The sequence below is a fragment of the Schistocerca cancellata genome, chromosome 5, assembly GCF_023864275.1.
Source record: "Schistocerca cancellata isolate TAMUIC-IGC-003103 chromosome 5, iqSchCanc2.1, whole genome shotgun sequence".
Taxonomy (NCBI): domain Eukaryota; kingdom Metazoa; phylum Arthropoda; class Insecta; order Orthoptera; family Acrididae; genus Schistocerca; species Schistocerca cancellata.
Genome location: NC_064630.1, coordinates 428,717,801 through 428,744,241, shown reverse-complemented (window position 1 = coordinate 428,744,241; position 26,441 = coordinate 428,717,801). Strand labels below are relative to the sequence as shown.

At 43.5% G+C, this 26,441-nt stretch overlaps 1 protein-coding gene across 1 annotated transcript in view; it reads right to left on the bottom strand.

Annotated features, from left to right (window-relative positions):
• LOC126188582 (tripartite motif-containing protein 45) overlaps positions 1–26,441 on the bottom strand; it is a 197,765-nt gene that overhangs the window by 107,874 nt on the left and 63,450 nt on the right. Inside the window, exon 2 of the mRNA XM_049930184.1 lies at positions 16,526–16,680. Coding sequence (XP_049786141.1) covers positions 16,526–16,680 — 155 coding nt within the window. The remainder of the gene's footprint in view (positions 1–16,525; positions 16,681–26,441) is intronic.

The window sequence follows — 26,441 nt, the reverse complement described above, 5'->3', positions numbered from 1 at the left end:
AGATCATGGCAATTCTCCAAAGTCTCGGACAAATATCTTACAGGATGGCAATTACGTACATTACATTCAGTTTCCCTTTTAGACTAGTTCAGCTTAAACCATAAGGTTCATTGGCTGTATTCTTAATATAAATGCTATTTTCTATGATTAGGCCACTGTACATTTCTTGCTTCCTTATAGCAACATGGTTCCATTAAATCATCACTTACAAATTATTATATTTACATTACCATTTTCTCTCTTTTTGACAAATTCCTCAGCAGCCATTTAACGGCAAATAGTACCATAGGTTGTTTCTTATGCTCAGCATTTTTCCTTGTTTATCAGGTAGCTACTCATCTAATTCTACTTAACTACTTGTTACTTGCTACAGGTAACCCAGTCCACTATTGATTGATGTACTGGAAGTTCATAGGGTGGGTGGCTTTCTGATTGTGGTAGTTGCACGTTTCACAAAGCAGAATCAGAACCTAAAAAGTAACAGAAACCGATTCACTCATGGTCATAATGTTATTGCACTGCCTATCTTGAGATTGCCGTACATGCTGGAACATTCTCTCAGCAGTAATATCAAACTTCTGAGACGTTATGAGCTCATCCAGTGCATAAAAGTAGTTTCGTTTTAGGACGTCATCTAAATAGGTCAGATTCTCGTTTAGGAACACTTCTAATGGTTTTTCCAACCTATACAATAAGGATTGTTTCATGTTAGTTATGGTTGTTCTAGTGATGGTAGCTGTGAGACGCAACATAGTGCCTGTTATATCACAAGTTGTACCATTAATTAGTATTCCACTATTTTGCAATTCGAAGCCTGTCATTCCTTTCGGTTGACTGTATTCATAACAGTTCACTATTACCATATATGGAGCGAACACAGAGTCACCCTAATGCATACCAATCCTTTAGAAATATAGGACTGGCGTCAGAACATCCCTTTCGCATCACATTGCATCTGCTTTCCCCAAGTGTAACTGTAATTTCCCACTTGCGTCTAATCACAGTTTCTTCTGTCGTAAAAATGTCATGACGCTAAATCCATCACTTGATTAACTGATCCTATAACCGCTAATAGCCGCTGTCTTTGGTAGTCTCCCCATATTTCTTCTAATATTGCTTTCCTCTCAGCTTCGAGACGCAGCCCTTTGAATGTCTCTTTTCATCTCCGTGCCTCATTTCTTACTTCCCATGTGATGCAGGTTCACCTTGGTGTCCACTGGTGCCTGCGTTCACGACGTCCTCTTGCCTGGAAAACAGCAATCGTGTTTCAAGTCATTGGTTCCCTAGAGTGTCCACTACTTCTCTCATAATGAGGTACAGTGTAAATTAGAATTTACACACATCCTGGAAATTCTCGACGGTAACGCAACCTGGGGGAAAGGTATTCGCATTATTCTCCGTCATCGTCTCACAAGACTAGACGTACATGGTCCATATTATACCAAGCACCATATTACAACAGCATACTCCGATACACTCCATGTGAGCCGTTCCATTGATCTTGGAAAACAACCTTCAGTTTTGTTAAAATTCATAACGACTCAAATGTTTGGTACGACTATGCGAGAGAGTGTTGATATAGTAACATTTCTCAGTGTGATTTCAACGCCAAAGGAGAATATCTTTTTTCAGTTTCAAATTTATAACTATGTTCTGTGTGTACCTGTGTAATCTATTATCATGTATTCATGTCGTATCTTTCCTGCCCCCACTGTTGTCTGCCAGTATGAATGTGTGGATTGCCTATAGCTGGCACTTCGGGTTTCCTTAGTTGCCAGGAGGTTTCTTTGAATTTTAAAGACAGTTTAGCCAACCTTTGTGTAAAGCTTTGAATACGGCTATGTTGGGTCGGAGAGCCATTAGTGGCCACTGGTCAGCATCCATTGTGAGGTTGGTACAGGTAGAAATCGCTTACACTCTCTGAGTCCTTTCGGGTTGCTGTGCAGACCACGGAGACGGGGCAGGCTAGTCTTACTCTTCCCTAAGATGCCTGTGAGTGAGGATGCTCTCAGCAGTATCTCTATTTGCTAAGTTGAAATGTGTAAGAGTTAACCTTGTTTGAGTTTCCGGTAGTCACTCTGGTTTGTGGCATTGATAATCATACTGCACCAACTAATTCCGTCAGGGAACGATATTAATTTCATTAGTATTCAATTTATTCGATGAGATCTTTTGTGCGACTGCAACTTGGCGTAGACGAGCGGTGTCACCACGTGATGCACAGTTTTAGTTAGTATCGTGTATCATGTATGAATGTGTCGTGTTCTTTGTGGAATGCTTGTGTCAAATTTAATTTAAATTATTGTCCAATTTGTGTTTCTTTCCCACAGACTTGGTAGCCTGTACTTTGCTGCACCATGTGCGTTTCTTTGTAGACCATGAGGCTCCGATTCCATGCAAACATCTCTCGAGTGCGAATTGATTCTTCTGTTTCATCGTGGAATTGTATGGAATTTCGGCAGTGGGTTTTGTTCTCTGACATTGACCGTTAAAGCCAGTCGCACTCTGACTCTGTGAGCTTCACGTGGAGTAGAGAAACTTTCTTCAAAATTCTGTCTTTTGTTGTGTGAGTGAACAGTGTGAACATGGTGTGTAAGATCCTGATAAACTGTAACCAGTAATTTAGCAGATTTGTCCCCACATGTATCGGTTCAGTTGTTGCGTTGTAAAATGTATCATGTGTCGAGGTTCATGCGCTGGCATTCCAAGTAACTGTGTTTTTAACTTAACATCTGTGTATGTGTAACTTTTAATGAGGAAATAAACGTTAATTATTGCTAAATTCGTTGCTACTACGTCTCATATTGCCATTCCGCTTCCTAGTCACGGTTCTTAAAATCAGTCGGTTTGCACCTTACCGTAATAATGTTTCATGAAATTTATCATGATTATAGTACATCCAGTATATGGATTGGTATTTTATTAGGTCATCAAATTATCTGTGAGGTGATGCCCTTTTTTATCAGTTGAATTAATTAATATTTAAATAAATTTGGTCCACCAATCAGTAGTTTTCGTTTGGTACTTGTTCGAGGCAAGCAAATGTAGGTCCTACTTGCACACTCATTCTTGGGATTGAGGAAATTAGAAAAAGAGATATTTCCCGAAGCTGATCCTACCAGTACCTTGCAGTAGTAAGAGACGACAGGTATCATTCATTACAACCACAATAATACCAGAAACATAACAACAATGCAGAAATAAACTCCCAGTATCAACACAACTCCATTACAATAAGATCAAGCTATAACTATCACATATTTAACCGCAAAAACATTTACATATTCTGTACAGCTCGATATCTACTGATGTGATGTCAGTGCATAAGGCGCTCCACATACATTTTGATTGTTGGCTTCTGTCTCCTTTCTTCCCTTTTTAGCTTTAATTTCTTTCACAGGCAATACTCTGGCATTCGTGGTAAAGTAATAAACGTACTCTTCAAAGGGTTAATGCATCTTACATGAACAACGGAAGTTCATGATGATGTTGTAGCTTCAAGTTCTTGGATAATGTCATTCCTATGACTTGACATGCGACTTGATATGACGTTAAAACTTTTTTTTCCATTTTGTCCTTTGGTGTGCAGGGGCTCGATAACATGACTCACTGACCTATTCTACACTCCTGGAAATTGAAATAAGAACACCGTGAATTCATTGTCCCAGGAAGGGGAAACTTTATTGACACATTCCTGGGGTCAGATACATCACATGATCACACTGACAGAACCACAGGCACATAGACACAGGCAACAGAGCATGCACAATGTCGGCACTAGTACAGTGTATATCCACCTTTCGCAGCAATGCAGGCTGCTATTCTCCCATGGAGACGATCGTAGAGATGCTGGATGTAGTCCTGTGGAACGGCTTGCCATGCCATTTCCACCTGGCGCCTCAGTTGGACCAGCGTTCGTGCTGGACGTGCAGACCGCGTGAGACGACGCTTCATCCAGTCCCAAACATGCTCAATGGGGGACAGATCCGGAGATCTTGCTGGCCAGGGTAGTTGACTTACACCTTCTAGAGCACGTTGGGTGGCACGGGATACATGCGGACGTGCATTGTCCTGTTGGAACAGCAAGTTCCCTTGCCGGTCTAGGAATGGTAGAACGATGGGTTCGATGACGGTTTGGATGTACCGTGCACTATTCAGTGTCCCCTCGACGATCACCAGTGGTGTACGGCCAGTGTAGGAGATCGCTCCCCACACCATGATGCCGGGTGTTGGCCCTGTGTGCCTCGGTCGTATGCAGTCCTGATTGTGGCGCTCACCTGCACGGCGCCAAACACGCATACGACCATCATTGGCACCAAGGCAGAAGCGACTCTCATCGCTGAAGACGACACGTCTCCATTCGTCCCTCCATTCACGCCTGTCGTGACACCACTGGAGGCGGGCTGCACGATGTTGGGGCGTGAGCGGAAGACGGCCTAACGGTGTGCGGGACCGTAGCCCAGCTTCATGGAGACGGTTGCGAATGGTCCTCGCCGATACCCCAGGAGCAACAGTGTCCCTAATTTGCTGGGAAGTGGCGGTGCGGTCCCCTACGGCACTGCGTAGGATCCTACGGTCTCGGCGTGCATCCGTGCGTCGCTGCGGTCCGGTCCCAGGTCGACGGGCACGTGCACCTTCCGCCGACCACTGGCGACAACATCGATGTACTGTGGAGACCTCACGCCCCACGTGTTGAGCAATTCGGCGGTACGTCCACTCGGCCTCCCGCATGCCCACTATACGCCCTCGCTCAAAGTCCGTCAACTGCACATACGGTTCACGTCCACGCTGTCGCGGCATGCTACCAGTGTTAAAGACTGCGATGGAGCTCCGTATGCCACGGCAAACTGGCTGACACTGACGGCGGCGGTGCACAAATGCTGCGCAGCTAGCGCCATTCGACGGCCAACACCGCGGTTCCTGGTGTGTCCGCTGTGCCGTGCCTGTGATCATTGCTTGTACAGCCCTCTCGCAGTGTCCGGAGCAAGTATGGTGGGTCTGACACACCGGTGTCAATGTGTTCTTTTTTCCATTTCCAGGAGTGTATATTCAGACAACTTAACAGCACGCCATCCCAATTGCTCCTGCCACTTGAGCACTTGCGTATTTACCTTATTCGCCCAGTTACATACATCCCAAATGTTTTTGCAGACTTCCTCACTAATTCCTCATTTTCCTATATTCAGGCTTAATTACTTCAAAACGTGATGGCATCTTTCTACCGTATATCTCTTCATACAGTGAGAGCCTGCTGTTATGCACTTTAGAAATGTACCTAGGGCGGTCCCAGTCTTTGTAGTAACTGTACCCATAATAGCTTAACATTTTGCCAATAGTACCGTGCATGAATTCAGTTCATCCATTCAACTGAGGGTCGAAGCGCTCTTAGCCTGCAGATTTGGAATAGATGGCATAGTTGCTTAATCAGAGCAGACATGAAGTTGGTGCCCTGATTTGTGATTACTGCGTCAGGAATGTTAAACTTTAATAACCAGCTGTTTACCATTACTTGTGCCACTGTATTCACTTGTTGGTTTGGGATTGCAATCATAAAGTGAAAGCTGGTCTATGATGAATAACACATAGTGATTACCTGCTATTCCTAGAATTTCAAATGCGTGGATGTCCCCAGTAATCTTTGCAGCAGTATTAACTGATAGTGGAGATTGGCACATTGTGCACATGGTTTGCAGTTCGTCACATGCAGGTCAACATTCTATCTCCTCATTCTCCTCGAGTATTGGTCGCCAACCCTGTTATCAGTCGTTCTTTACCATTTATGATATACTAAAACGTGACTGTGTGTTCTTTCAACACTTTCTCCATCAGAGTTGCGGGTACCACAATGCAGGACCTGAACTTTATTGTCCTGCGCAGTAGACAATTATGCATAGCAAACTGCGACTGTGTCCTGAATAACTACTCTACAAGGCTTCTGCCAAGCAGTTGTATGAACCCATTCTTTCTGCTCAAGCCACTAGCATTGCCATGTTTCTTGCTGGGTTTTTGTACAACCTCATGATCACATTTGCTTAATTTTAATGTCCAACGAGTCAATCTGCTCGAAAGATCTTTCGGCCCTAAATAACCACTTTAATGCCACATGATCTATTACAACTTCGGATTTCCTACCATACAAGTAATAACGAAAACACCAGATATGACACTCAAAATCTCCTCCTCGATGGCCGAGTAATTTCGTTCACTTTTGTTTCACTGCTTTGATGCATATGCTTCTGGGTTTCTTTGCCATCCATACCCTGTCTTGGAATGGATCCTTTCGTCCTGTTCCTTGTGTCTTTTTCACTATTTCGAAATATGGAAACTTCAGAAGGTGATGGCATCTTCCTACTGGATATATACAGTGAGAGCCTGATGTTGTTATGCACTTTAGAAATGTACACAGCTATGACATAGGACAATCCCAGCTGTAATAACTGTACACATAACAGCTTAACATTTTGCCAATAGCACAGTGAATGGATTCAGCTCATCCGTTCAATTGAGGGTGGTAGGGCTCTTAACCTCCAGATGCGGAATAGATGGCATAGTTGCCTAATCACCTCAGATGTGAAGATACTGCCTCTTTCACTTCTCAAATGCAGTATGACAGTTGGTTGTCTACTGGAATTTTATGATATTTTTTTACCAAATGTGCTAATGGTCTAGCAATTTCAGCAAACCCTTTGTAAGTAGGCTGTTTAGGTTTTCTTATTGGTAACGCCACGTAGCGCTCTGTATGCAAATCACTGGCTGTGCTGTGTGCAGTCTGTGGATAGTTTGCATTGTTGTCTGCCATTGTAGTGTTGGGCAGCTGGATGTTAACAGCGCGTAGCGTTGCGCAGTGAGCCGCCAGCAGTGGTGGATGTGGAGAAGTGAGATGGCGGATTTTTGAGAGCGGATGATCTGGACGTGTGTCCATCAGAGACAGTACATTTGTAAGACTGGATGTCATGAACTGATATATATAATATGACTTTTGAACAATATTAAGGTAAATACATTGTTTGTTCTCTATCAAAATCTTTCTTTTGCTAACTGTGCCTATCAGTAGTTAGTGCCTTCAGTAGTTTGAGCCTTTTATTTAGCTGGCAGTAGTGGCGCTCGCTGTATTGCAGTAATTCGAGTAACGAAGATTTTTGTGAGGTAAGTGATTTGTGAAACGTATAGGTTAATGTTAGTCAGGGCCATTCTTTTGTAGGGATTTTTGAAAGTCAGATTGTGTTGCGCTAAAAATTTTGTGTGTCAGTTTAAGCACAGTCATGTATAATTGTTCAAAGGGGACGTTTCACCTTTGACATGTTTTCTATAATAATCACATAGACCTGAAAATTATTAGAGTTGTTGCACAGTTTGTGGTGGTAAGAAATCACGGACAATACATATCAACCTTGGGTCAGTTTCATCTTGATTAATCACATGGCGTAGGTAGTTTACTTCTGTCGATTCAAAGTGAAACTTTTGAATACTTACAATTAAATGAGCCAATGGTACCTCTTAAGCACTTCTTCCAGTTTTTGCGTATGTTCCTCGAAATCTTTAGAAAATACAATAATATTGTCTAAATAGACCATACAAGGATGTGGTTTCAACCCTCTTAATACTCCATGTAATAAAGTCTGAAATGTAGCTGGTGAATTTTTAAGCGCAAATGGCATCCGTTGGAACTTGAAGAGTCTCCAAGGAATAATGAATATGGTCTTTGGCTGGTCTTCGGGAATCAGTTCCAACTGGTGACATCCACTTTTTAAATCCATTATGCAGAAGTATTTACATTGACCCAGATTATCTGACTTTTGTTATATTATATTCACATCAATCACTCTTCTGGCATTCAGATGTTGGTAATCGCAACTAAACCTGTATTTCTTCATCTGATCTGATTTTTTTTCTTGGTCGCAATAACAATGACTTTAGACTGTCATCGTCCTCAATAAAGCCATCAGCCAGCTTCTGATTGATGAATTCCTCCAATATCAGTAGCAAGTACCAAGCTATTCTGCATGGTTTCCTTTAGACAAGAGGATTATTCTCCAATGGGGCTTCTTCATTCTGTGCTGCAGATGTCACTGTTAATGGTCCATTAGGACTGAACAAATCTGTAAATCATATCAACAGTGTTTCCATAGCTATCCCATCCTTCCCTTTTAAATGCTGTACTTTTGTGCCTATGCAGCTACATTGATAGTTCGCTTGTGGCAAAGGTCTTCACTTGACCTACAAATTCATCGTCATCTAGAACGTACAAATTGGCAATCAATAATCCTTTTGACATATCCACTTCGTCAGAGACAAAATTATCCACATTTATTTGGTGCAAGCTTACCACGCTCCTATATACAAAACAAAGTGAAATATCCAACTTTCATTGTGTTCCGATGGCTCTATAACGCACAAATAACATTCAGTAGGTTAGTATACACGCTTATTCAGAGTAGTTTTCCCATACTTCCAGGTACTTTATCACTTAAATTGAGCTTTAATAATCATGTGCGCAGTTTACTCGGCTCCGCCTTCATGTTCAGTGAACCTTGCTACGATATATAATTTGCAGTGGCCATTCCTAGCTAGAACAATGTCCAACTGAAGTCAACTGTGTGCTGCAAAAGATCGCTTTTTATGTGATGATTATTCAGTAAATCCAGCCTTGGGATTGTGCAGCACCCATCATTGTCATAGAGCGATAATTCTACATATTCCCAAAAATTCGTTGATCTAGTACAGAAATTGAAAACTGCTGATCCCAATGATGCCATAGCATTGTCCCCTACTCCACATAATCTACATCAAGTAGAATTCAGTCTCTAACTATCCAAGAGTCCAGACTAGTAATCCTCACATGAGCCCCTGTACCCACTAAAAACTTTTGTTGCATTCGATGCCCACCAAGCAACAGTCCACCTACGAATATGCCTTTGTAGCATTATCCTTTAATAGCAACGGCTTCCAGTTGCATAGCAACCTTAATCGCAGGAGCCGAACCCACTGGATGCTCCATCTGTACTCTCCTCGACGTATCAGGTGGGAGCCCCCTCAAAAATGCACCTGGAGCTATTTATTCTGCCTTTTGTAGGATACTTTTATCTGTCTCCTCACTCTCTGTTAACTCATATGTTTGCGAATTTATTTTCCTATTTCTTTTCAAGGACATTTCCACCATTTCGTTCTGTTTCTTAGACATTCCACTGAGATGCTTCCTGAAGAATCTTGTACTGTTCTGCTTGTGGTAACGCTGAAAGAGTCCATTCACGAATTGTTCGAATGTGCTTGCCTTATTACACCCTTCAGGACACAATACATATGTCTTTGTGTCACCTAGCTATATGAAATATGGACTTTGCTATCAGTGGGGTGGCTTGTGTGCCTCACCGATACTGCTAACCGTACCATAGATGCAACCACGACACAGAGGTATCTGATGACAGCCTAGATGAACGTGTGATTCCTGGAGAGGGGCAGCAGCCTTTGCAGTAGTTACAGGGGCAACAGCCTGCAAAATTGACTGATCTGGCCTCGTTTCATCAACGAAAACTGCCTTGCTGTGCTGGTACTGTGAAACGCTGACAGAAAGAGGAAGCTACAGCCGTAATTCTTCCGGATGGCATGCTGCTTTACTGTAACGTTAATTAATAATTGTGCAAGTCAGATTTCGGGATTTTTCTAGATATCGACTGTTTCGCTTAGCAGCCTAGATACAGGGAGCATTCAATAAGTAATGCAACACTTGTTTTCTCGACCAATTTCGATTGAAAAAATGCAGAATAAGTTGTGGGACATTGTAGAGTATTCTCGCTTTAGCTCCTATAGTTTCATGTCGTTCCTATAGGTGGCGGCCCTATACGTAGTCTTCAAAAATGCTGTCCGTAACTTAGATGCATACCAGGCAGACAACTGTCATTGAGTTTCTTTTGGCGGAAAACCAGGGCTTCGCAGATATTCATAAGTGCTTGCAGAATGTCTATGGATACATGGCAGTCAACAAAAGCATGGAGAGTCACTGCGCGCGGCGTCTGTCATCATCGCAGCGAGGTTACAGAAACTAATCCGATCTCCAAGTGCTGGCCAGCTGCACACAGCTGTGATTTATGCAGTGGAACGACTTCAGCATGTTCACCAACACAAACATACAAACTAACTTCTCCTTTTCCCAAACAATGCAATGCCACGCTCAAGTCTGCGCATCCGACAGGCGCTCAAAAAACTTCATTGCACAGTTCTTCCTCAACCGCCCTACAGCCCGGATATCACACCTTCCGGCTTCTGTCTGACTGGCCCAATGAAGAATGCGCTCCGTGGGAAGCAGTGAGTGGTTGACGGAGAGGCTACTGATGCAGCAACACGTTGGCTCTGACATCGACCAGTAGAGTGGTACCATGTTGACATAAAGGCACTCCCAGTAAGGTGGCGTAAGGCTATTATATTGAACGGAGATTATACTGAAGAATAGGTTTTTGTAGCCAAAAGAGTGAGGAATAGTACGACGTATTGGAATCCTGAAAAAAACCAACCAACTTTCAGAAAAAAAGGGTTGCCTTACTTATTGAACGCTCCTCAAGTTTGATTTGAGGGTCCATCAACAAACGGTTTTTAGCATAGATTTGTTAACAATGTGAAGCAACCAATCGTATTCGACAATATGGTGGTGCATTTTTATAATAGCATACAACAGACGCGAGTGGATTAGGAAATGTGAACAAAACCCTTCCACCAATTTACAAAATTTTAAATGTGGTTTAAGACAAAAAGATTACAATGAATGTAGTATTCGAATTCTTGAAAATAGAGCTTGTCGATGACCTATGATTGTCAGTGATTTTCAAGTGCTGCACAATCATGCGCAAGTAATACTAAACCTTATTATCATTTTCAACTGGGAACTGGTGAGCTTAACTTTTACACGAGGAAATGGACACTGTGGCTGCGGAACACATGACTGTGTGGGGTACATAGCAAGTGCCCCATGCGTAGTATGGATAAACAGCCTCTGGTGGCTTGCACCATTTGTAGTTTCTGTATAGACTGCGTACTAGCAGACTAGCTTATAATATTGATATTGTGTGCCATAGCATTTAATGTTTATGTTTCTGCACGATAAATTTTCCAATCTGCAACTAGAAAAAAAGTTGCACCCAGGAGGGGAGAGGGAAATGAAATGAAACTTCACTGACTGAGACGCGTGCACTGATCCTGTTAGAAGCCGTTGTATCCACTCCTGAGGCAAGCTACGTCACAAGCGTTGTAGCTGGTCCTTAGTACACAGGACATTGGCACTAGGATAGGGTTGACATCCTAGATGGTCTTGTATATAGCGACAGATCTGGGGATCTTGCTGGCCACAGGTTGTTCTGGGACTGTTTTTCCAGAAAAAGTCTCATTATCTACACAAATCCATAAAGGGAATCCATTTCATCGGATTACTTAATTGACACCGAAGAATGTGAGAAACAGCAGTAATAGTGATTGTAAGTAAATAACTCATGCACCCTTAATATTCTTTCACTGATGCTTAATATTTGTATGCCCTGTAGAAGTGCAAAACGATGAAAGCTACCAAACTGTGAAAAGGCACGTAGATCGCCAGAAGCCCCGAAATCAGGCACCCCTCAGCGCCAGTTCTCGGAATGCTGCGAGGGTAGGACTGAGCGGCAATGGACCAGCGGCCAGTGCGTATAGCCTTGGAGCACATCCACAGGACATGTGGCTTTGTATAGAAAAACAGATAGCCTCTCCCTTGGAGTCAACTCCAGGCGAAAATGTTTATGATCTGGAAATGGAGTGAGGAGGATCGCCCTTTTTAGCAAAAATAACAATCGTACTCGAAATGTCGTAAGTTGGGCGTTTCTCCAGTAAGTACTGAAAGCTAAATATAAATATCTCAAAGATGGATAGGTCTCTGAAAACGTAAGGCACCACTAAACGTTTGGACTCTGCAAAGAGCAAATGTTTACTCAGTATAAACCCGTCAACATTGGCTCACATAAATAAATTATAAGCTAGAAAGAGACACCGTACGGTGACGATGCAGAGCACCTCGTTAGTCAAAGAAAGACACAGAGGGAGAGTGACGTAACTTAACTTGTGGAGAATGCCAGGACGCAAGTTATTATTGGTTAACCAGCTAGAGGAAGGGGACTAGTGTTTTGTGAGAAGCAGTTTGATAGACCAGAACTCAGAAGCTCCAGACGTCAGCTAACCAAACATCAATGAGAGATGCAGGACACGTCAATGCGAGATTTCCTTTTAACCAACACTCAGTCGTAAATTAGACTTGGAACTCATTTTCAACCTTCATGACGAAATTCTGGAGCCGGCCGCAGTGGCCGAGCGGTTCTAGGCGCTACAGTCTGGAACCGCGTGACCGCTACGGTCGCAGGTTCGAATCCTGCCTCGGGCATGGATGTGTGTGATGTCCTTAGGTTAGTTAGGTTTAATTAGTTCTAAGTTCTAGGGGACTGATGACCTCAGCAGTTAAGTCCCATAGTGCTCAGAGCCACTTGAACCATTTGGACGAAATTCTGGAGCCTTCGCTGCCAGGCTATCTATACGGAGAGGTGCCGCCGGCTGCAGAGCCACCTGACCTGACGCAGTGGGAACTTACAAAAGTTTTTAGGCTAATTTCAACTTAGGCACCGACTAGGGTGTCGTGTCCGCCAGTAATCGATTCTGCGGCCGCTTCAGCCGCCACCCGCAATATTATGGTGAGATCGAGCCGCAACTGCGGGACGTGTGTAGGGCCGTTAAGTCTTTTTAAGTAATCCGATTACTTCATGCTTCACTCTGAAGACTTGCATCTTAATACCATGAACATCTGCTTTGAACTCCGAGCACAGGGGTGTCGCATTCGCTCGTATAGTACTACCCATATTCAATTAACATTACGGGAATCAGTCGGCATCTCGCGACTGTAATTAATTTACTTGAGTATCGGCATCTTTCCTCCCGACCCCCTATGTCAGATATAATGTTTTATTACATTAATATTGGCACAGCCTGCCATTTGTCTATTCATGATTTTGTTGTAAGAAGACTGATGTTTCGATATCTTACTATCTGTTTATTTGAATAAATTAAAGTAATTCGTGTTAGTAGTTAACAGTCATAAACTTCCCCATAAATTATTTTGGCGGGCATCCTTGCATATTTAATAGGATTCAATTCACTAACATTTAGTGTCATCACACTATTTACAAGTATACTTGTTTTAACTTGAGAGAACTAAATATCTCGAAAACGACGCGTGCTATAAAGAAATGCTCTATTGTCTGTGCTACAGCTGGACAACCATTCTGCGTGGGTGAGGTGAACTTTGTATCTTTGTGCCGTCAAAAATTTTCATTACATATTCGGATTCTACGTCAAAAAAGTAAATATGGTTTACTCAGACCATTGTTTCCCATTCATAGTAGGTGATACTGTAATCGACAAATATCATTTGTACTTGTTTTGCCGGCCGCGGTGGTCGAGCGGTTCTAGGCGCTTCAGTCCGGAACTGCGTGACTGCAACGGTCGCAGGTTCGAATCCTGCCTTGGGCATGGATGTGTGTGATGTCCTTAGGTTAGTTAGGTTTAAGTAGTTCTAAGATCTAGGGGACTGATGACCTCAGATGTTAAGTCCCATAGTGCTCAGAGCCATTTGAACCATCTGTGCTTGTTTTCGCAATTAAGAACCGATGCATTTGGTTCTGTAATTCATTTACGATGTAAATGTCAACCTTTGTCTTGATACAGATGTTCAAACGTTACTTGGATTGTTGCAAATGTGACTATACAGTACAAGTGATATGGCTAGACATTGACATTTCTGGCGAATAAGCTATGTGCATGATAAGGTACATTTGTGTTACCTACGGGGTTGATTGCAGTGAGTCCCAAAACCATCAAAATGCTCGATTTCGGTGGCCACCTTCGTACCTTGCTTTGAGGGCGACTGATATCGGTGTGTGTTTCCATCCAAACGCCCTAACCCTCGTGGTGGCCCCTACGCACCTACCGGCGGGATACGAACCACAACCAATGTAATAAGATGAAATGTGCATGACGTGATAGCGACAGGCGCACCTGCCATGGATACTCGCCGAAATCAACCTCTGAAATGGTGAGAGGCAAGGGGACTCACTAACATGAAGCATCCCGATGGGACCAGAAAACTATTACATCAACGCCGTTGTTCGTGGATCACACAGAATGTAGTTTCTAACCAAACACTGAAAAGGCTAACCGTATTGTACTGTACAATCAAATTTGCAACATAAAAGCAAATTTCGAGTATAAATATCAGCCGTTAGAACAAAAACATTGACATTACATAGTAAGTGAAATGTAGAATCAAATGTGTCGGTTCGTAACAGGAAAGACGGAAATACTTGATGTTTGTTGATTAGAGCGCCATCTACCAAGAATGGAAAACAATAGTTTGAGTAAACCGTAGGAATTTTTTGGCGAATAATCGCAATATGCAATAGCAATGGGGAGGGGGGGTAAATACGAGGCGTGTTTTTTAAGTAAGTACCGTTTCGAAATTTAAAAAAAGACGTGCTAAGATATCTCAATAATTTTATTTTTATATGAAAGCCTGTACCTTAATCTATGCACTGACGCCATGACAATCTGATTGTTTCTTGTTTACGTTGTGTAAAAAAAATGGTTCAAATGGCTCTGAGCACTATGGGACTCAACATCTGAGGTCATCAGTCCCCTAGAACTCAGAACTACTTAAACCTAACTAACCTAAGGACATCACACACATCCATGCCCGAGGCAGGATTCGAACCTGCGACCGTAACAGTCGCGCGGTTCCGGACTGACGCGCCTAGAACCGCTTGGCCTCCGCGGCCGGCTACGTTGTGTACTGAGTGTTTAAGACGCCTCTGATACTCGTGAGTCCCGCCGACTGTGAAGTACGGGCTGTTATAAGATTTCTTAGTACTAAAGGGCTAAAAGCGATCCCGATATTCATCGTGAAATCTGTGCAGTTTACGGAGAAAACATTATGAGTGATGGAATGGTAAGAAAGTGAGTGAGAGCATTTAAAGATGGCCGAACAAATGTGCATGATGAACAACGGAGTGGGCGTCCTTCGGTCGTTAAGGAAAGTTTGGTGCAGGAAGTGGACAATAAAGTGAGAGAAAACAGACGCTTTACTATTTCCTCCCTGCAGGATGACTTTCCTAATGTTTCTCCTAGTGTTTTGTATGGCATTGTGGACGAGCACTTGAATTACCGAAAATTGTGCGCACGTTGGGTACCGAAAATGTTGACGGATGTGCACAAAACCGAACGTTTAGACAGTGCATTGACTTTCCTTGAGCGGTTCCACAATGATGGTGATGATTTCTTAAGCCAAATTGCTACGAGCGATGAAAGACGGGTGGCCTACGTCACACCAGAATCAAAGCAACAGTCCATGGAAGTTGAGCAAGGGCATCGTTTTGCTGCAAGACAATGCCCGTCCGCATGTGGCGAATCAGACCAAAGGTCTCATCACATCTTTTCGATGGGAAACTCTAGATCATCCTCCGTACAGCCCCGCTCTTGCGCCCAGTGACTACCATCTGTTCCTGCACTTGAAGAAACACCTGGGCGGTCAGCGTCTTCAAGATGATAACGAAGTCAAAACAGTGGTGACGTAGTGGTTAACAAGTCTGGCGGCAGACTTCTATGAGGAGGGTATTCAAAAACAAGTACAATGCTTTGACCAGTGCCTCAATATTGACGGAAATTGTGTAGAAAAGTAGATTAAGGTACAGGCTTTCATGTAAAAATAAAATTATTGAGATATCTTACCGCGTCTTTTTTTAATTTCAAAACGGTACTTACTTAAAAAACACGCCTCGTATTTGCAAATACGAAGTTGACTGCGCCCAGCGGTGGGTCGGAGTGGCTAGGAGGTGACCAGTTGTAGCACAGACAGATGTTCCCTTTGATAATATTTGCTTTTCACATGCAACAGCCGGCCGGAATGGCCGAGCGGTTCTAGGTGCTACAGTCTGGAACCGCGCGACCGCTACGGTCGCAGGTTCGAATCCTGCCTCGCGCATGGATGTGTGTGATGTCCTTAGGTTAGTTAGGTTTAAGTAGTTCTATGTTCTAGGGGACAGATGACCTCAGCAGTTAAGTCCTATAGTGCTCAGAGCCATTTTGAACATACAACATTTGATCGTTTTCGAGATATTTAGTTCTCTCAAGTTGAAACAAACACTCTGTATAAAACAAGGATTTTCAGCAGGGAGTCTCTCAGCATCATCCAAACAGTTCGTAGAGTAATATGCCATGTGTGGACGAGCATTGTCCTGTTGGAAAATGCCACTGCAATACTGTTACACGAGAGATAACATATGCGAATGACATAGTAGGTCCGCGAGGTACTGTTGTGGCGCCAGAGTTTCCTCAATCACTACTAGCTGCGCCCTGAAGTCATATACGATGGTTCCCCCATCGTGACTCCAGGAGTAACATCGCTGCGCCTCTTCGTAACGACGACATGCGTGCCACCTGCTAGAGGCGCTGCAGCGGCTGCGCCGCTCACCCGGGTCGCTCCAGGCGTCGCCGGCCTGCGCCGCCTGCAGCTCGAGCAGGCAGTCCGTGCAGAAGCTGTGCAGGCAGGCCAGCAGCCGCGGCTCCGACTGCGCGCGCCGGCAGATGCCGCACACCGCACGGTTCGCCGCCGCCGCCATCGCCACCCTGCACACACACAAACACACGCACATATTCATACAAGGGCTCACTCCTATGCACACACTACGAGATGGGCCACAAGAGCAAGCGTCAAGTTCGTTCCACTTTGGCACCAAGGTCGCGGTCACATTGGCACCGATATCGGTGGATTCCGCCGAAGACCGAAATCGGCCGACCTTTTCAAATCAGCACACTACTACGCGAAATACTAACACGAATTCTTCACAGACTAACGGAAAAACTGGTAGAAGCCGACCTCGGGGAAGATCAGTTTGGATTCCGTAGAAATATTGGAACACGTGAGGCAATACTGACCTTACGACTTATCTTAGAAGAAAGATTAAGGAAAGGTAAACCTACGTTTCTAGCATTTGTAGACTTAGAGAAAGCTTTTGATAATGTTGACTGGAATACTCTCTTTCAGATTGTAAAGGTGGCAGGGGTAAAATACAGGGAGCGAAAGGCTATTTACAATTTGTACAGAAACCAGATGGCAGTTATAAGAGTTGAGCCGCATGAAAGGGAAGCAGTGGTTGGGAAGGGAGTGAGACAGGGTTGAACCCTTCCCCGATGTTATTCAATCTGTATATTGAGCAAGCAGTAAAGGAAACAAAAGAAAAGTTCGGAGTAGGTATTAAAATCCATGGAGAAGAAATAAAAACTTTGAGGTTCACCGATGACATTGTAATTCTGTCAGAGAGAGCAAAGGACTTGGAAGAGCAGTTGAACGGGATGGACAGTGTCTTGAAAGGAGGATATAAGATGAACATCAACAAAAGCAAGACGAGGATAATGGAATGTAGTCGAATTAAGTCGGGTGATGCTGAGGGGATTAGATTAGGAAATGAGACACTTACAGTAGTAGATGAGTTTTGCTATTTGGAGAGCAAAATAACTGATGAAGGTCGAAGTAGAGGAGATATAAAATGTAGACTGGCAATGGCAAGGAAAGCGTTTCTGAAGAAGAGAAATTTGTTAACATCGAATACAGATTTAAGTGTCAGGAAGTCGTTTCTGAAAGTATTTGTATGGAGTGTAGCCATGTATGGAAGTGAAACATAGACGATAAATAGTTTGGACAAGAAGAGAATAGAAGCTTTCGAAATGTGGTGCTACAGAAGAATGCTGAAGATTAGATGGATAGATCATAGATTAATGATGAGGTATTGAATAGGATTGGGGAGAAGATAAGTTTGTGGCACAACTTGACGAGTAGAAGGGACCAGTTGGTACGACATGTTCTGAGGCATCAAGGGATCACCAATTTAGCACTGGAGGGCAGCGTGGATGGTGAAAATCGTAGAGGGAAACCAAGAGATGAATACACTAAGCAGATTCAGAAGGACGTAGGTTGCAGTAAGTACTGGGAGATGAAGAAGCTTGCGCAGGATAGGGTAGCATGGAGGGTTGCACCAAAGCAGTCTCAGAACTGAAGACCACAACAACACTACTACGACCGCCGTCACACTGTAGCTGATCTCCTCGCCCGAACGACAATAGGTGAGACTCAGATCGGTTTGTTTTCTTTGGTCAAATCGACTGACGTTCTCACATATGGACTGTGAAACGAACGGTTTAATCCAAGGAAGAGCGAATGTTTTCTTGAGGATAATAATATCATGAAGGTGAAGGAGCTCGTACAAGATAGAGTGCATGGACGGCTGCATCAAACCAATCTTCGGACTGAAGACCACAACAACGACGAATACGACATGGTTTGGAATCTGTGGACTGAAGTTCCAGGTTTATTAAAAACCACTAATAGACAAAATATTTATAGAAAATTTTAGGTGTGAATTGTGACCTCAAAAAATAGTTTGTTCAAGTGGGAAGGATGGGGTGTCTTACGCTTACTGTGTGGATCTTTTTTGGGTTGTTGAAGGTGGACATAGCTGTCTACAAATTATTATCAGTGCTTACTGGCGTTTTTATGTCAGTAGGGTGGTGATTCTGTTACATAAAGTGGTTTGTGAATGTGGTGTTACGTGTGTCTGTTTTTCACGGCTTTACGCGTGCGGACTATTTTTTTAACTTTGTTTATCTTTCACACATATGCTAAATGACAGTCATTGAAGGTTAATTACCGCATGCCTGCACAACTTCAAATAAATTCAGCAAAACATAGCCTTTGTAACCTTGCTTTGCAGGGTTAGCACTAATCATGCCGTGTATGAAAATGTGAAGACACATACGTGAAACACTTCCGGATAAAGAAAGCTAATTTCGATTATTTCGAGTACTTGTGCAGGTGTGATTCGAGCTCTACTTAAAAAAATCCGGTACTCACATTAAAGATGCAGTTCTGGCTCAAGTAAAACTAGAAGTGACACTTCGGTGTTTGACACTTTGCGATTACATCTTTCCAGTATTCAGGCCTATACCTCGTTCTGAAAAATACAATTTCAAAGTTTTTGTGCGTTACATTGGATGCTGTTTATGATGCCCTGAAGACTAAAAGCTAATATTTTCACTCTTGCACCCCAAATACTACGAAATGTTACATTTATTCTATACAAAATTTTGAAACTATGCTTTATGCAATTACACTAAAAAGACTCACAGCAACGCCATCACGTTGAATAATGCTCTTCGTACATCCACAGGACGTCGTCTTACGATGCAAATTGTGCGCAATAGGCTGCATGATGCGCAACTTCACTCCCGACGTCCAAGGCGAGGACTATCTTTGCAACCACGACACCATGCAGCACGGTACAGATGGGCCCAACAACATGCCGAATGGACCGCTCAGGATTGGCATCACGTTCTCTTCACCGATGAGTGTCGCATATGCCTTCAACCAGACAATCGTCGGAGACGTGTTTGGAAGCAGCTCTGTCAGGCTGAACGCTTTAGACACACGGACCAGCTACTGCAACGAGGTGGGGGTTCCCTGATGTTTTGGGGTGGCATCACGTGGGGCCGACGTACGCCGCTGGTGATCATGAAGGCGCCGTAACAGCTGTACGATACGTGAGTGCCATCCTCCGACCGATAGTGAAACCGTATCGGCAGCACATTGGCGAGGCATTCGTCTTCATAGACGACAGTTCGCGCCCGCATCGTGCACATCTTGTGAATGTCTTCCTTCAGGATAACGACATCGCTCGACTAGAGTGGCCAGCCTGTTCTCCAGACCATGAGCCCTATCGAACATGCCTGGGATAGATTGAATAGGGCTGTTTATGGACGACGTGACCCAGCAACCACTCTGGGGGATCTACGCCGAATCGCGGTTGAGGAGTGGGACAATCTGGACCCACATTGCCTTGATGAACTTGTAGATAGTATGCCACGACGAATACAGGAAAGCATCAATGCAAGTGGACGTGCTACTGGGTATTAGAGGTACCGGTGTATACTGCAATCTGGACCACCCCCTCTGAAAGTCTCGCTGTATGGTGGTACACATGCAATGTGTGGTCTTCATGAGTACTAAAAATAGCGGAAATGATGTTTATGTTGATCTCTATTCCAATTTTCTGTACAGATTCCGGAACTTTCGGAACCGAAGTGATGTAAAACTTTTTTTGATGTGTGTAGCTTATTTACATGAATTCGGCATCTTCTTAATAAAAAACGCCGCATTCCAGCACTTGTCTCGAAGCATGGTACCCATACCATTCTTGGAGGTTAAAATCTAACATACTTCATACAAAGAACAGATTCTTACCTAACCTCCTTGACCGTGCCTCAGACTGACGGAGGTCGGATGCATTGTGACAAAGCTGTCGGCCATTTTATCGGGCGACCTCTGGCGATGGCGTCTGTCGATCGTTGTTGGTGCCACTGTGGACGCAGCCTAAGGCAGCAGAAAGCAAACATTGCCGTTCGAGAAAGAACTGATAACATCGCATAATTCATTTGACCTTCTTTCTGATCCTCTGTCATTCGTCATTAAGTACATTTCAACAGGACGGCTGAACTAGGGCTCCCACGAAAATTTCTGTTCGCAGATGAGATAACACACTGGGTCGGAAGGAAAGCTTACGTTTTAACGTCCCGCCGAAAACGTAATCATTAGAGACGAAGCACAAGCTCAGACTGTGTCACGGATGGGGAAGAAAGTCGGCCGTGCCCTTTCAAAGAAAGCATCCTGGCATTTGTGTGGAGTGCTTTATGGAAATAATGGAAAATCTAAATCTGGATGGTCGGACGCGGATTTGAATCGATGTTCTCCCGAATGCAAGTCCAATGTGCTAAGCACTGCGCCACCTCGGCGGAAAAATTAGTTTTCCCTCCTCCAACACTCCACTGAGAATACGGATGGATGGAATTCTCATCACGAGCGTGTTTCTTCTTTTTTCTTTTTTTGTGCCGTCTGACAAGTGGATGCAACGCATCTCAAAATTTGAGCTCCTGTCCAGTGAGGCTAACGGAACTGACACTGTGTCAAAGTGAACATAAAAATATTTCTGAGAGATTAGTGGGCAAGGTTTCGTAAAAATATCCTCATGTGGTGCCGGACATAATTAGAATAGTCATACGGACCAGAATTTTTATTGGAGCGCGATACCTCGATGAAAAGCTGAAGAAAGGGAAGGTGGCAGCATCACAGACGAGCAAATTTCACTGATACTCTTCAGCAATCGGAGGGATATAACGAGGTAAGTAATTGCTATAAACAAAACGTAAATGGTAATTTTGGGTTTTAAGCTGCCTTATTTGTGACGGAGCAAAAGAACTCGCCTCGCGTTCGCAGTTCTGCTTCACTGCTGACGTCATTCCAATAGCCAATAGCATGTCGTTCCGCTTCGGGCTCAACCTTTATAGAATAAATTTGCTAGAAACCATTACCGAGAAAAACGTAAATTAGGGCGTATTAACACGAACTTTCGACGATATCCTCCCACTGTTTTCCCCAAGAAAGGCACAGACTGTCGAAGAACTAACGGGATCACACAGATGTACCTGTGTGTAACGCGACAAAATAATATTGCACAGGACGTTACGGGTCATGCGTCTCCTCAACTCATTACGAATAGAACTACAGCCACGTGTAAAGTTAAAAGCAATGGATATGGTAGCTTTGTGTATAGTGACGTTATACACTGATCAGCCAGAAGATTGTGATCACCGACCTACTATCGATATAAACGCGCCAGGCGATAACAGCGCCAACTGGTGAGCAATGACTGCTACTGAGACACATGCACTGTGCATGTAGTATCAGTGAGTGTGCTGTCCGTGTGTAGAATGTTGAAGGCGCGCGACCTACCTGAGTTTGACCGAGAGCAGATTGTGATAGCCCGGCGGCTCGGCACGAGCATTTCGGAAACCGTATGACTTTTCGGGTGTTGGGGGAGTGCTGTGGCGAGTGTCTTCAACACGTGGCGAAACCAAGGTGAAACCACGTCCAGACGTCATGGGGTTGGGCGGCCACCCCTCATGACAGATGTCAGACGTCACAGACAGGGCACACTGGTAAAACAGGACAGGCAATAAACTGACACAGAACTAACATCAGACTTTAATGCTGGGCAGAGTAAAAGTGTGTCTGAATACATAGTGCACCGGACACTCCTAACGATGGGCCTCCGCAGCCGACGACCTATGAATGTGCCAATTTAACACCAAGCCGTCAGCAACTGCGACTGAAGTGGCACGTGAAAAATGGCACAGGACGTTGGCGCAGTGACAGAGCGTTGCATGAAATGTCGATGGAAGGGCGTGAATGCATCGTCTTCCACAGGAACAGCTCCTTGACACCTGCTCTGTGGGATGGATACAAGTTGGTGGCGGCTCCCTTATGCTCTGGGGAACATTCTCGTGGGCATCCATGCGTCCACTGGAGCTTGTGCAAGGCACCATGATGGCCAAGGAGTATCGTATACTGGTTGCAGGCCACGTACACACCTCCATGGCGATCATGTTTCCCGATGCCAATGGCATTTTTCAACAAGATAATGCCCCCTTCCCGGAATCAGGTGACTTGTGTGTCCATATGTGATGTAAACTCCTTCCAGCAACCTGCCAAGGCCTCATGCTTCCATGGCACGACGCGTGCCAAAGTGGACGTACCGGCAATTAGATAGGTAATCATAATGTTCTTGCTGATCAGTGTAAGTATATGTGCATATCGTTGTAGAGAGAGAGAGAGAGAGAGAGAGAGAGAGAGAGAGAGAGAGAGAGGGAGGGAGGGAAGGTTTGCGAGGAACTGAGTAACTGCCATGCTTATAACCCGTTATTATACGCCACATAACAAGTGCCCACTGTGACTAGACATTAAATTGGCGCCAATTATTAACTGTCACCCATAGTTTCCTTGTTTCCATCACAATGTGTAATACGCAGCTTACTCCTTGGAGAATTAGACACATTACACTTCGAGAAAGTCATAGACTTTAGTCTGTGAGTACGCAGCCAGGTACACTTTCACACACGCTAGACTTTAAATTATGTTCTGGGATATATTGTGCCAAAATTTGGTACAAAGTAGTTCCCATTCCCATGTTCTGAGTAAGGTTCCCGGGAAGGTTCCCTTGGTTTAAGGCAAACGCTGAAACAAGTGATCACTTTCCATTTATTCCCAATTCGAAGCCCCTCCTCCCGTTATAGTCTCCCCTGATATTTGCCTAATAACAACTGACGCTCTACTACGACCGGTTTCCAAACAGCCTTCTTTACTCTTTGAACTGGAGAATGGAAGTACAAATAAAAAAAAGACCTGTGCTGTTTCTCGTTATCAACTGAACGCTTATCGTGGTCACAACACAGGGCGTTTTAAAAAGAATCACCCGATTTCCAAACGTCATATGTACTGATGAAAACATACTACAAAAGAACTACGCTGTTTTGCAGTACAATTACAAATGCTGTATGTGTTCACCACCAGCCGCACAAACACTATCTCGATGACATAAGTTCTACGTACATTTTGTTTAAAATTTCTTCATCGACGAAAGTCACTGCTGCTGTTTCTCTATTCTTGAACTCATTTATGTTACGAGTTAAAGGGTAGGTGAAAATCATTCCTTCACGTACACCCAAAAGAAAAAGTCGAATATTGTCATGTCTAAAGATCTTGGAGGCAATGAATACGAGTATAGCGCAGTGTCTCGGCGTCCAAAATTGTCCTGTCCAACGTTGAGGCAATGTGTCGTGAGGAAAAGTCGTATACTGTTACGCCATTGTGGTGGCATTCCATTCTCTTCGAATATGTCGAATATGAAATCGTTAGAGTCCTCCCTAATTATGCAAAAAGCCACGTCTGCAGCATTTCAGGGAAGCTCGTTCCAGTCACTGCATATCAAATGGTTCAAATGGCTCTGAGAACTATGGGACTTAAATTCTGAGGTCATCAGTCCCCTAGAACTTAGAACTACTTAAACCTAACTAACCTAAGGACATCACACACATCCATGCCCGAGGCAGGATTCGAACCCGCGACCGTAGCGGTCCACTGCATTATACTAAAGAGAGAATAGGTCATACTTTTTTTCAGAGCAAATGGCGCAAAGCAAGATCACTTTCTGCAAATCTCATTCATACTCAGCTATATCATTAGGGTTATGGAATCTTCATATGCGCACATTATGTCGGTTAACTTTACCGCTAAAACAGAATGAGGAGAACAGTGATGTCCATACCTACAACACTAGTGGAAAAAATGACTTATATTACACACTATTGAAGCTGTCAGGGCTTCGGAAAGGAGTTCAGTGAGGTGCTACAAAGACTTTTGATCATTTTCCCAATAGCATACAATGTCTGACAGGTAGCGAAGCAAGTTTTAAATCTAGCCCAAAATCATTTCTCCTAAATAAGTCCTTCTATTTTATGGACGAATTATTATTTAAAAATTGGTAGTCTGTAAAAAAAAAATTTAATGTACTTGCATGAGTACATGTGTAGGACTAAAAAATAATATGTTCGTTAAAGTTAGCACTAGTGATGTATACATATGCTTTAAACTGACTCGTCCCACATCATTTCGACAAAGAATCCTTCAGTGATTCATGGGACATGGTGAAAGGGTACAGTACCGCCTGACAATGAATACAGGTACAACATTCTTCGTTATTCTTGTCAGAACAACATATTTTTGTAATAATAACTCAATTTCACTTAATACACCAAAGCCGGATACCAGTGTAGGAAAGAATGACAATTTATTTATTTAATTGATCACATGTGCACTCCCACAAAATAAATCCCTACATCCAATTTGGTGATATATGCGAACTGAATGAATGTATGGTCGTCTGCTAACCGCAGATAGTGAATGTGCAATATATGATCATCTTTGAGACGGTCCTTTGGTCACCTTTGGTGGAACCAAAGAGATGAAATTTACCTGAGCTTTGAGCGCCTGAATGCGGCTGACCAATGGGTAGCATGGTCTTCCCCCACCTCGACGGAAGTGCGAGATGACCTGAAGAACAGCCATGTTTCAGCACTCTGGCGCTGGATCTTGTGTTGGTAAGACCTGTCTTAGGTGTGCTCCGTAAAGACAAAAGAGTGGAGAAAATGATATGCATGTGAAATACTTAAGAGTAGTTTGGAATAATTACTTCTCTATTTCAGGACCTTTTGGGGGGAGAATTAAATGACAGGCAGGTAATATTAAGGGGATAGTAGTAATCTTCGGAAGTGACCAACGGTCACAGTGAATCCACGTGTAGCAATAAGATGAAATACTTGCGAGTGCTAGTACTAAGTTGGAATACTGTCAAATGCTAGCACTAAGTTGAAATACTTCCGAGTGCTAAAGTTAAGCTGAATTACTGGCGTGTGTACTGTAAGTTGGAAATATTTAAGAAATGGCGTGTGCAGGACTTGAAATTAGAGACGAGTACTTCCACATGGTGAGTACTGTGTGAGTCTCAATCTGTGTAATAGACAAAGGATAAAGAGAAGTACTCGTCCATGGTATCAGTTGAGGACTCGCGTGTGTGACGAATATGTTCTTAATATTACTCTGTGCGTTATGTTTCCGTGTGACGCTGGATTCAAACTCTAATACTCTGAGAGAGAAGCAAGGTGAGTCAGCCGTCTATCCAGCAACGCCACTTGGCTTGCATTGCACAGGAAGACGTGCATATATCCTCCAGAGTTCGTAGTAGGAAAGAAAAGTTACGAAGTGGGGTAGTGTCGTGTGAAACTGAGATGAATACTAATTGAACTGGGAAAGCTGAAAGTGAAGTGATTCTAACGTTGTGACTATTCTTTGTGATGTATGTTGCCAGTGTGTTGTATTTCATGTAGTTTAAGTATGTGTGGTTTGCATGGGAGAGTAGCAAGATAGGTTCACAGGCGGTGGGTTATGCATGTTCCTTTTTGTACCGCTCGGTCTGGAGTAAATTTTCGTGATAATGGGTATGAGAGTCGAAGTGTGAGATATAGCAAAAGATCCACCATCCTATCCAGAAAGTGCACTGTAGCGTTAGATAATTACGAGACCATAAGATAGAGAATCACCATTGTTAAGCCATGCCCACTGGGCGAAGTTTCTCATGTGTAATTATTGTATAAAAATGTAATAATAGAATAATAGATTTTATTGGAATAAAAAAAGATAGTGAAAAGAAAAAGATTGGTGGCCTTGTTCTTCAAATAGAGTGTAGCCATGATATCCAGAATTTATAATGTGTGCGCCATTCATATTCAGTGCGATGGCCACGGGTTGGTCAAAGCCGTTGGATTAGAAAGAAATGTGGTATTGCCAGTGCGTAGTGGACAATCAGAGTTGTGTAAATTACTGATAGTCAGATGTGCGTTATCCGTTTCCGTTGCGTAATATTCAAACAGGAGAATAATTTGTAGCT